The sequence below is a fragment of the Vulpes vulpes genome, chromosome 11, assembly GCF_048418805.1.
Source record: "Vulpes vulpes isolate BD-2025 chromosome 11, VulVul3, whole genome shotgun sequence".
Taxonomy (NCBI): domain Eukaryota; kingdom Metazoa; phylum Chordata; class Mammalia; order Carnivora; family Canidae; genus Vulpes; species Vulpes vulpes.
The window spans coordinates 14479962-14492622 of NC_132790.1; the positions used below are offsets into that span (position 1 = coordinate 14479962).

The following is a 12661-nucleotide window of genomic DNA, read 5'->3' on the forward strand; positions in this document are numbered from 1 at the left end:
CAAGAAAGCGTGGTGAGCTCAGGGCCAGCGAGGGGTGGGGTCCCACCGACAGCCCTGAGGCCACAGGGCTGGCCGGGCCGATGCCACCCTGCCTGCAGCCAGCTGCCAGCCCGGGAGACAGATGGACATAAATCAGCCTGCACCCTGGCAAATGCAATCACCCCGAACCTAGGGCGAGGGGTGGGGGCGGCGGCGGGGTTCTATCAGAAGGGGTAGGAATCACATCCCCAAAGATCATTCTGAAACATCCCAAAGCACAGTGAGTCCCGTGACACGGGCAGGGCAGGGGCTGTCTCTGTGGTCGACGTGACCCCGGGCTCAGAGCATCAGAGCCAGGCCTGCTGATGCCCCTCAGCATGCTGCCGTAAGGAGACCACTTCACAGGCGGGGATTCCTGGGGCTCACGTCAGCTGTCGAGGGGGTTGATGGCAAATGACATCTGCCATTGGGTCACTGTTGCAAATGCCAGTAAATGATATCTTATCAGCGTTAAGGGAGCATCAGATATGGTCTGAAAACTATGGCGACCATCCAGCTGTGTTGGTCCAGGACCATTCTGATTTATTGTTTCCCCAGCAGAATTATTTACAGCTTGGTTTCATTTCTCCCCTGGCACAGTACTTGCCTTTTGCTATTACATAAATCTTAGCCTTCACGATGGTCTATACGGTGGTGCAGAGTTTTGAGCCCACATTTCCCAACTAACTTTGGGTTATCTATTGGCAGATATGTGACAATATGCCAAGTGCAAACAGGGTGGAAGGTGTTCACAATGCAACATAAAGCTCAGTCACAAATATGCATCCTAGTGCTTGAAAACGAATCTCTCTCTCTCTCTCTCTCTCTCTCTTTTCCCAAAGAGTAGGGGAAGAGGAGCAGAGAGAGAGGGAGAGACAACCTTGAGCAGTCTCCGCACCCAGCACCAAGCCCAACGTGGGGCTCAATCTCCACCCTAAGATCATGACCTGAGCTTAAATCAGGAGTCAGACGCTTAACTGACCGGGCTACCCCGGCACCCCTGGTACTACTCTTAATGAAGGAACAAAGTTTAGTGAAAAAAGAAAGTGTGTGAGGTTGAACATGGAGATGAATCGATAAGCAAAAAAATATATAATAGTATGAACCAAAGGCGACCGAGACAAGGGCACAGGTACAATCTGCGAAATGAAGCCAGTTGTTTGCACAGTGAGTGTTGCCGTGAACCTACACTACATATTCCGCATGTGTTCGAATCTTTTGTATTTCACAATAAAGACTTTTTAAATTTTGTTATTTGCTTTCCGTGTCTCATTGTGTCCTTCTTAATGAATGTCCATCTTTTGTTTCTCACGCTTTTCTCATTTACAGCAAAACTGCCTTACAGCCAATTAGTTCCAGAGCACAACTGCTTGCAGCAAAGATGCTTAGGGTGAGACTACCAGGACCCTAGGCCACTGGTCCCCAGCTGGGGCCTTCTCCAAAAGCCAGCTCCCAGAGGGCCATGGAACCTCCCTCCGCCCCCAAGCCTCCTCCACACTCAGGGCCCCCAGAGCAGGCCAGCTTACCCCAGTCTTTGTTTCACTGACCATGCAGCAGGAAGGGGTGCTGGCCATTCTCTCCCCCTGGAGCCCAGCCCAATTAGCCCCACCCTCCTACCTTTGCTGCGCCGCAGGAAGGATCTTTTACCTTCTGCTTGTTCTGCAATTACTCGGAGCCCCTAGCACACACGACTGTGTACCCACTTGCTCTCAGCAGAAAGCACCTGCTTCCCCTGCGTCCGTATTCCCATCACCCCTGCCCTCTTCCCACATTTACCAGTATCTTTAATATTTTCAAAGAGAAGATTCATCACAGTTTAGTCATTGATATTTGTTCAAAAATTTGACCCTTCTCTTGTTCAGGCAAGCACAGAACAGATCAAAGGGCCCTGCCTTCCATTTAACATTTTTTCTCAGCTCCTAATAAATCATTATTCTGTGAATGGAAATGATTTCAACCCAAATGCTTGGGCAAACACCAAGAGAAACAGATGACCTTATTCTCAACAATGTTGGGTCTTAGAGGCCCAGGCTGTCTGGGGTCCCAGCTCCACTGCCTGTGAATGGCTTGCTGGCTGAGACTGGGGCCGGAGAAAGTACAGGATGTCCTACCCAACAAGAACACTGCATGCATAATCTTAGGGTTTTCAGTTGGAGTTTTTGTGTGTGTGTGTGTGTGTGTGTGTGTGTGTGTGTGTGATTGTTGTCTCCACCTTAAATGAAGACTTGGCTTTTCTCTCAAAGAGCAACACATCCTACTCTCTCTTTTGCATTCAACAGCTCGGGGCTTGACTGTTCCAACATCAAAGCCTGTGTAGATCCAAACCCAGTATGTTAGCCACAGGCTCACACGAAGTGCTCCTGGGACGGAGTGTGCTGAGGAGCAGCACCTGAGAAGACCCCAGATCCTTCAGGGGAAATCAAAGAAGTGGGTGGGGCGATCTCCACACCTCTGACTCAGGCTGATCCATGGGACAATAAAAAACGCAGGCTATATGAAAGGTTAGCAACACACATACCCAAACGGTCTCTACTCTTCCTTACGGATTTATCCTGGAAGCACTGATTCTCAGCTAAAAAGTCAGGTTAAAACAGAAAAGTGGAGAAACTCAAACTCAATTAGGGATTTACCTAATTTTTTCTTATGTATATCTCTCTATCTGCAAGCCAACGTTGCCTTACTACCCCCCATCTCCTTAGACTTTATTTTGCTCTACAGAGAACGCAATACAAGAAGGAAGAAAATACCTATCGTGCCCAGCGAGAGAGAACATGAAAATACAGAAATAGCTCACTTTCTTTTGCTATTAATTTTTTCCCATCTGTCCCCTAGGAACACGTTTTCATGATTTCCCAATGATCCGCAAGAGTCCATACACCAGAGGGCATTTATTAAATTAATTGGTGTCCCCATTAAAAAAAAGAGAGAGATACACTTGCTAATCTATTTATTTGATCAGTACAAGATAACCATGTCCTCATAAAGCCCGACTTTGGGTGACTTTAGCCCAAAGGAAACCACCTTTATATTTAACTAGCTAACGTAGCCTAACCCTGGAGAAATTTAGATCTGGGGCACAGGAGGAGAGATGAGCCGGTTGCAGGCAATGGCTTGGTTGAGGGGGGAGGCAGCAGTGATATTTAGAAAGATGGCCAGTGACGCTGGCAAGAGAACTCTTCTCTTCTTCGGTAACAGAGTAGTAGTAAGGAGTTATGAGTTCAAGTTCTGACGTGACTTACTTCCCAGCTGTGTGACCTTAGGAAAATCACCTAATTTCTCTGATTTCAGCTTCCTTATCTCTTATTTCCTCACCTAGATATACCACCCAGCTCTTATTGTAAGGATTAATGAAGTCATGGGCATAAAACACTTCTTGTAAGGTGCTATATAAATGTTAGGCACCGTTACTTAGGTTAATGCTAGTTAATAGAATTAGGAAATGCAAATTCTAGTTCGGACTTTGACTTTTACCACCTGTAAGACATCGTGGTTTAATCTCCCCACAGCCAAGATTCCCTTTCTCTAAAACTGGGATGAGAATACACTCCCTGGCTTCCTCAAAAGCGAACACAAGGAGCACACAATGAGCTATACATGAGATTGCTTTGTACACTGTAAGGTGGGACACTGGCCATGGTTGTAGGGCAGAAAGTGTTCTATCCCACTACTTTGACTCATTTTCTCCGAAAAGAGGCATCTTCGTTGAATCGGTACTCCTAAAGGGACAGGAGCACTCATCTGAGGAGCCCTTCCCACACGGCCGGGCAGGTGCTCCGACCTGCAGCACACATCTGTTCATGCTGTCTTTTTGGCAATGCAGTGCAATGCAGTGTTGATGCGACTGCAATCATTTTGCAGACAAGCAAAGGGACCTTCTGAGAGGTTCAAGCATGTGCCAAATCCCCAGCAGATCTAAATGTACATTTGTCCGCCTGGCTTCTAATGTACTCCCATCCAGAATACCCCGCTGTGTTGCACAGAGGACAGGAGAGAGATCAGCCTGCAAATCACAGGGGCTGGCGGGGCAGCTCGAAAGCCCTCTGCTAGCTCAGCTGGGCAGTATTGGGACTTGTGCTCTTGACTCTCCAGGGCTTTCTTCACTTCTCTGAATTGAGAAGTGCTAGAAACCTAGTGGGGGAGCTCTGGCTGCTGGATGGGGGTTCTGTGAGAGCAGCTGGGGAAGGAGACAGGAATTCAGACGATCCCTGTAGAGCAGCCTTCTCGGGCAAGGTCCTTGCTTGTCTTGTTCTCTGCTCTCCCCCCAGCACCGAGAGGAGAACCCGGCATCAAATAGGCACTGGGTCAATCAGGAAGGAGGAGACACCTCCTTACTTCATGCACTTGGCTGCTTTGGAAAGTGTTTGTGTGGGAGGGGTGAGGAGAGGAGAGCTGGGCAGGGCACCCTGACTGCTGAGACCAGACACCCACAAGAGCCATGCTCTGTGAACTCTGCTGTCCCAGGACAAGTGCTGGAGGGGAAGCTGTGTCACAATCAGCCAGCTGAGAGGATAGATACCCTGGGGCCACCAACCTGGCTTCTGGGATGGGCTTTGCATGGACAAGTACCATCTTCGTGTTGTGTTGTCCTTGAAGGAGTGGGCTCAGAATGGGGGAAACAAAGACCAGGTACTCTGAGTCTATATGTAACGTCATGTGTGCAATGACTGAAGTGGCCATAAATCCAGGCATTACCTCTATGACATAGGTCTAGGAGAGCACACACACAGGAGGACAGAGACCATGCATGTTCACATATCATGACGAGAGATCTGGAGTCCCCAGCCATTTTTGTATGTCACAGGCTTTTGTGCTGATGCTTTCAAGATCAGAGGCAGACTGAGGGCTTTTAAAGAGGGAAATATAATCTCAAAGCTCTTTGCCTTTGCCCAGGCATGGGCTCTCAGTTTTCAGAGCTACTCGGTCAACTCAACAGTTTACCACTCACCCAAGGGACAACTCTCTTGGCAGATTGATAGAAAAGTTACCTTCTCTAAAAGGAAACAAGGTCCTTGCTGGTGGAAAAGTCTTTTATGTTGCCTGAAGGTAATCAGTTTTGGTTGGGATCTGGATGCTCTCGGGGATGAGGGATGAGCCAACAATTTAACATCAATGGGGAAAACCAGGGGAGAGAGATATTTTTAAGACTGGCTCGGCAGAGAACAATGGACCCTCTCCAGGCTAAGGAGCCACGAGACTGGCTCGGCAGAGAACAACGGACCCTCTCCAGGCTAAGGTGCCACGCTGTGAACAAACACAGGCTTCTTAGTTCCCCCACCAAGACGCGCCTCTGAAAGTTAGAGAGAGCTGGGGAATGGGGGATGAGGTTGATGCAGATGCATCTGCGTATACAGATGGTGTGTGCATGCTACGGTGTAGTCACACGAGCACAGCCTAGCCTGCATCTCCAGTCCATCGGGGTACACGAGCTAAGGTGCTGAGGGCCACATGCCCGACTGCACTGCTACCTTTTGGGTATAACTATGGTGGAGCCACTGTGTGTGTGGTTTTCAGAGTATCCTGTCCAGACATCATCCATGCCCATCCTGGGAGAAACTGGAGTGCTGAGAAATGTCACGACCAAAGAGCATGGCAAATGGGCTCCCCAAATCAAAACGTATCCAGATACAGGAAGACATGTGGTCGACGGGGAGGAGGCCTTTGTGTGCGGGCCGATCACTGCACTAACATTGACCAGCGGACAGTGTCCGGGGCATTTCAGTGATGACGAAGACAAAATGTGACCCAGTGCGCTTACTGACTCGCCAACCTGCCCAGAGGAAGCAATCAGTCTGAGAAGAAAGAGGACAAGTAATGTCCATGGCAAACACTTCAATGACCTAGTCTTTCTACCTATCCAAACAGCAGGGTAAATCCTAGACATAAATGGAGCTGTGGGAGGGCCTGGACCCCTCTGAGGATGGGCAGCCCGTGGGCGCAGCCCGGAGAGCGACTGGACATGGTTCAAACTCGGCCAGGGCCAGGCCCGGCAGAGCCTACCCACTGCCCCCTGCATCTTCTAGCAGAGCCAGTGGAAGTGGAGTGAGGACCCAGCAGCCCTTGGAGGGGGCCCGGCTGTGCTTGCTGACCAGTCCCACGACGAGACCCAGCGCTGGCCAGACTGCTCAATTCCCTCACTCTGTACACAGAGGTGTGGTGAGTGAAAGGTTGAAACAATCCTTTCTAGTTGCCCCTGCTGTTCCCAGTTGTGGGCTAAGCGGTGGGAGAAAGCAGGTGGACAGAGAAAGGCGTTGAATGTCTTTGTCAGACAGGTTCCAGGAAGGCTGCACTGGCTTGCTCGGATGGGGAAGCCCGAAGCAGGGATCCTTAGAGGAACAACAGCTGGGCTGGGGTGGACCAAGCCTATGATTAGTCTCCGGAAGACGACTTCCACTCAGTGGGCTGTGTGGTGGGTCATGCAGCCCTCACACAGAGCCTCTGAACGGGGCAGCTCAGGGGAGCAGAGAGGGGACAGAGCAGCTCTGCTGAAAAGCCCAGCGGACCTGCACACCTGCCCTCCCCAGACATCATCCATGCCTTGCTGGCCCATCATCCATGCCTTGCCTGGCCTTGCTGGCCCATCCCTTCCTAGAGACAGGGTGTGGAAGAGCATTCCATGCCCACACCTGGAGCTAGCCCAGAGGCTGCAATGTTCCAGGGAGCGCAGACCTCAGCGGAAAAAGTGACCACTGGCTCACACAGCCCAGGGAAAGAAAGGAGGCTACGTGGCCCCAGCCCCACCCTGGGCGGAGGGGCTGGCAGGACCAGGCATGACTGACCACAAGTAGGAGACTGTGGTAGCCTAGGGAATCTGAGACACACACCCTCCGCGGCCCTGCCGCCTGGGGAGGGAGGCAAGGTTTTTTTGTTTTTGTTTTTTAAAGATTTTTATTTATTCATGACAGACACAGAGAGAGAGAGAGGCAGAGACACAGGCAGAGGGAGAAGCAGGCTCCATGAAGGAAGCCCGATGGGGGACTCGATCCTGGGACTCTGGGATCACACCCTGGGCCAAAGGCAGACGTTCAACCGCTGAGCCACCCAGACATCCCGGGAGGCAAGTTTTATATGAGAACTTGACACCTAACATCTCAGGGTCTTCAGTTTTTGATCTACATCATGAGCACATTAAGCAAGATACCTTGTCTCACACCTACCACAGTCATTCAACTAAATTATATTGGCTCATTAGCCTCACAGTTCCCAAACTGTGTTCCAAGGCACCCCATGGCCCCATGGGGAGCTTGCAGAAGAGCCGTAGTCTACGTTGACTTTTCTAGGGACACATGGCATAAATCTGTCATACACCTTGTAAAATGCCCCTACCAAGTTATTTGGACTTAACTACTTTGTGAACAGAACTTGTAGGTATTTGGATCTAGGGGCACTGTGATAAAAATCAACGGAGACACCAAGGGTGGTATAAGTCAGGAAAGTTTGGGAACCTCTTTAGGCTCTGAGCTCCTCAAAGGCATACCTTATTCATCTCTGTGTATTTGCAACTCTTGTCAAAAGCAAACAAAAAAATTGGTTGGGTGGCTCAGTTGGTTAAGCAACTGACTCTTGATTTTGGCTCAGGTCATGATCTCAGGGTGGTGAGATCAAGTCCCACGTCAGTCTCTGAGCTCAGCATGGAGCCTGCTTGGGATTCTCTCTCTCTCTCTCTCCCCCTTCTCTGACTCTCCTCCCTTGCCTTCTCTCTTAAAAAAAAATTTTTTTTTTTTAGAAAAATAAACAAAAGAATTCAGTCCTAATGTTGCCAAACAGTAGGGCCCAATAAACATTTGTTGAATGAGTGAAGGAGGGAAATTAATGGAACAGAACATAGAAACGACGCATCACCATACACCTCCGCCACTCACGGCCGTGGTGTAACTGACCTACTTTAAAAAGCACTCAGCTCCATGACCTCTCAGCTCTGTGCCATGCCCTTCCTATAACCACGTTCACGTCACTGAAGCTGGCTATATGGCGCCGGCGGGGGTGGGAGGGTGGGTGGCGCTTCCAACAGCCTTGTGTCACTGAACTGGGCTTGACTCACGTCTTCCATGAGCTGTACAATTTATCAGCATTAACAGACCAAGACCACGACATTTTCCCATTCCCCTGGCCTCGTCCACAGGCAGAGAGAAATCAAACAAAAACCAGGCGGGAACTTACTCGTGGAGTCCTCTTTCTTGGAAATGTGAGGTTGAGATAGTTATGAGAAATGGAGGATTTGGCCAAGCCGAGGTCAGGGTTTTCTCCATAGTTTTTGCCCCAAGAATCTGTTAGGAAATACAAATATGACAGAGCTCAGATCCTGCCCCCACTAGCCCAGGACTCAGGCGGTGCCATTGTTACGAGGTCCCTCTGAATAATTCCCGCACCCTCGACTGAAGATCAGCATGGACTGGGAAGGGGACTGATGCAGCTCTATCAGTGACCTCCCAGAGTCCCAGGGGCAGCCCTGCAGCCTCTCACGGCACCTGCCACACACCAGCTTAGACACATAGGTCTGGGGGTGGGGTCCACCCAGGTTCGGCCTCCAAGTGAGAGGGAAGGCAGGGGCCAGCCTCAGAACAGTGTGGAGAGCCACTGGACACGGGTGCAGGGCAGAGATGGCCCAAGGGCCCAGCGGAGCCCGTCCCGAAGCAGGGCCTTACCCACAGGCCTCAACGGGGTGCCCCGGAAGAGCTCGTAGAACTTGGAGAGATACATGACCATGCTGAGCTTGTCGGGCTCCTGGGCTGACGCCATCTCCTTGCCCGTGGTCACCGGGGGGATGCCGAACTCACGCTCGGCCACGTCAAAGGCCAGCTGGTTGTTCTCCACAGCGTCATCTTCATTCAGAGAGTCAAAGTTGCTGGAGCATCAAAACAAAGTAAAGTTCAGGGACAGGAGACAGAGGTACGAGGAGCTGAAGAAACGTGCCCATAAGGAGCACTAACGAGTGACACTCTACTGGGTCTTGGCAGGCTGGGGGAGTCAGGGGGAGCCGTGAGCCCAGCCCCTGCCCCCAAGCACCCCAGCCCCCTGCTGCCCTCCCCACCCCATCCCTACCCAGGGAGGCTCCTCCTCACTTGGGGTGGGGACCAGATCAGAGTTAGGCCATGACAATGCCACTGCTGCCTGGGCTGAAACAATTGGAAAATAACTTCTACGTCTTTGGAAAACCTATCAGCTACTTTATTTTTAAATAATTCCCTTATGTGCTTGTGCTCTTAACTATAAAAAGTATATGGATATTTTAAAAAAAGAAAAAAAAAGAATCAAGGGACATATAACATATAATGTAACAAGTGAGCGCCCCACCCCTTCTCGAGGCAGCCTCACTTCCTAAAAGTACCAACAGTTAGCCCCCCAGTAGGTTTCCTTTCAGCCTTCCGGAAGAATGTACTAGTGGGTGTGCAGCAACTCTGCGGTTGATGTGAATCCAACATTAATAGACGTATTGGGCCTTCACATCTCAAAGCGTGTCGCATCTTCTTACCAATGTTGCCATCGTTCCCAATTTACAGATGAAGAAACAGACTAAGAGAAGGTAAGTGACCTGCCCAGGGCCACAGAGCTAAGTGGCCTGCATCTCAGATCTAACTCTTCTGTCGGCAAAAACCTCGAACTGGTCCCCAGAATTAGGTCTTGCCCTTAATTTCTCTCTTGTGGGGAGACTGCCGAGGTGTGCACGCTCCATCTCCCAGCATGATGACAGAGGGGACGCGGGGACAAGCGTAAGCGCACGGCCTGAGCTGCTTCTGCTCCCGCGTGTTAGGAACACAAGGCAATCAAGCTGCTGACAGAGAACTCCGTGCAAACGGCAAAGAACAAACTTAAGAAAAACTCAAAGATCTATTTTGAGCCAAGATTCTGCATTCAGCGGAACGTCCCTGGTTGCCCTTGTCTCCAGGGTCCCCTTGAGCCCCGAAGGGCTCAGCAGGTGCAGCCTGAGCCCCCAACTCACATCAGCTCAGGCCGGAAGCGGTGGATGATGGCACACAGGGCCAGGCCGCTGCGCCAGGATGTGGTCAGGTCGGTGACGTTGACATGCTGGTAGCCCTCGGTCTGCTGCTGGCACCAGGTTAAGAGCTTGCTGGGCCGGATGTCTAACTCTGTGGCAAGGGGAGACAGACAGTGCTGGAGCACCCTGGGAAAGCTTCTGCAGCTTCCCCAGGGACCAGGAGGAGCAGCACAGATGTGGAGAGCATGGCAGGAGGGCAGGATGCTGGGACAGGATGCATGTTCCCCTGCAGCAGAGCCCCCAAGGCACCCTCTGGCCAGACAAGCACAGAGATGAGACCGTGCGGACCCTGCCAACATCCCATCTGGTGGGGCCGGCAGACACGGTGGCAGGTGGCTCTGTGACAGCAGAGAAGCGGGTACCAGGGGAGCACGCGAGCAGCTCTGGCCCTGGCCTGCAGGGCAGGGGGACTCGCCAGAGAGAGAGTCCTGGAGGAGGCGCATCCCAGCTGCTCCTTGAGGACTGTTGAGTGAGGCGTTGCAAGAAAACAGAAAAGGGCCGTGCCGTGGGAAGAATCTAGAACGGCCTGCCAGGCTGTGTACAATGGTTTATTGGTTCATTATAGGGGCACGTGGTGTGAAGGGAAGGGACGGGAGGCTGGTGAGGTTGTGTGTGCCCAGTGGCGGGGAGGGCGCGGGGTCTGGGCAGGCAACAGACACCAGAGGTCCTTCAGCAGGATGGTGACCCGAGCGAGGCCCGGTCGACGGGGTGGGGGTGGAGGGGGTTACTCAGGGAACCATCCCTTCCCTCCTAGGAAAGAGTGCAGCACGTGGGGCCTGCTATCTAGCTGGGGAGGCGAGAGCTCCAGGCTGGCGGCAGCAGGGAAAGAAAAGCGAGGCTCAGGGAAGTAATGGCAGTTCCCTAGGATGTCCTCAGTGCTCGACACGTATTCCCGCCTTTCCAACCAATCTGTGGTTGGTGTTGCCCTTGTCCCAGCTTTACGGATTTTTCCTAAAACTGAGGGATTGAGGAGAGGGACCTTGCCTGGCCAAGGTCACACAGGTCAGAGCAGCAGAGCCCAGTGGGCTGCGGGACCCGTGCCCCCACGGCCACCCCGCAGGCCTCCCCCCAGCAAAGTGTCCCCCCGACCCCTGACCCGGGGCGGCAGCTTACCCCTCCTGGAGAGGCTCATGGATCTCCTCACCGAGCCCAGCCTCTCGAGAGGGCACTGGTGCAGCTCCTTAGTGATGTACAAATGCTTCACCTGCGAGCGAAAGCGACCACACAGCTGCCCACCAGTGTTTCCCCAAAGCCGGTCCAGCTTCTACTCCCCATCCACCACCCATTTCCCCTATCCCTGGAGGGCATGCTTTTCAGCCAGGGACCCCAGGGGACTGCAGCTGTCCACCCAAATGTGGGGGAACTCAAGTGCGAACATCCGTAATCGGCTGATTTAGAAAGCATCCCACCATTCGTTGCGCTGTTGCCAGAAGAAGTTGGCAGCTGTGCATTCCTGAGTCAATGGGAAGAAGAGGGACTCCAGGACTGTGAACTGAAAAGACCCGATGGTTGGCCGAGCAGACCATTTGAAATGGACACGTGACACCGACACACGGTGACAATAAACATGTCAGCGTGTGTGCAGATGTGGACGGACACTGCACGTGTTCTAGTTCTTTCCTGTGGGCTAGAGAGACGCTGACCCTAGCTGTCTCTTGCGGTTCTCCCAGGGAGAGGGATTGGGCCCACTTCCGAGCCAGGAGCCACTGGTGGCCTCAGCCCCGGGGAAGCTGCAAGGTTTTACGCGTGACGTGCTGCCCACCGCTTGGTGCAGCATGGTCCAGATGGGGCCCAGGGAAGGACGTACCTGATGGGGCCTGACACAGTTGGAGTTGAGATTTGGGTACCGTGTCCCTGGGTCCAGTGTGTACTGCTCAAAGTTCTTGTTGATGTTCTCCGGGGTGGTCTGAGGTAACAGCCGGTAAAGACTCTCCCTAGGAGGAGGCCGAGCCCAGGAGTCAGGGATTGCTCTGGCAGCCTCAGGCCTTCATTGCTTGCACCCCTTCCCCTGCTCTTGATGGCTTTGCTTTGGCTGTGTTTGTACACCTCTTCCCTGAAATACCTGGCCCCCTTGGTTCCTGAGACCCACGACATGGGGAACAGCCAAAAGATTGGGAGGGTGTCCAAAGGCAGTGATGCCGGCCTCCTGTCCCCGAGCAGAGGGCAGGGACCAGAACGGGCAGCAGAGGAACGTGTGGTTTTGCTATAACCACCACTCAGCCACGCTGCCTCCTGTGATCTGTCCCCCGTGACCACAGGCCTCCACACCCAAGACCAGCAGAGGCCTGTCCCACCCGCCGGTCGTGACTTCTCCCAGTCGGCCAGCTGTTTGTTACAGCCACGTGGCCAGCAGCAGGGGTCCGGGAGGAAGCCCTGGATCTCAGCGACAGCCAGAGAGGCCTGGCAGGTCAGAAGCCCAGCCTCCGCAGGAAGGGACACTTTGTGCTGCAGTGGAGGCTTCCCCTCAACCGCTTCCGGCTCACAGTGCCCAGGCAGTGCTGGGAACCCTAACTTCAGGACCACTCCAGATCTAGATTTTTCTTTTTCATTCAGGTCCTAAGGGCCTGGCCCCCAGAGAAGACCCTGGAGGAGGTAACACATAACAGAGAGTGTTTCCTTGGAGATCCTGATTATCAACTCAGGCCACAC

At 52.6% G+C, this 12661-nt stretch overlaps 1 protein-coding gene across 14 annotated transcripts in view; it reads right to left on the reverse strand.

Annotated features, from left to right (window-relative positions):
* LOC112927059 (F-actin-monooxygenase MICAL2) overlaps positions 1-12661 on the reverse strand; it is a 136402-nt gene that overhangs the window by 25474 nt on the left and 98267 nt on the right. For all 14 annotated transcript variants that reach the window (XM_072725657.1, XM_072725656.1, XM_072725647.1 and 11 more), the window contains exons 10-14: positions 11820-11946; positions 11126-11216; positions 9956-10103; positions 8661-8860; positions 8176-8282 (exon numbers count right to left, since the gene is read on the reverse strand). In XM_072725657.1, the coding sequence (XP_072581758.1) occupies positions 8176-8282; positions 8661-8860; positions 9956-10103; positions 11126-11216; positions 11820-11946 (673 nt within the window). The remainder of the gene's footprint in view (positions 1-8175; positions 8283-8660; positions 8861-9955; positions 10104-11125; positions 11217-11819; positions 11947-12661) is intronic.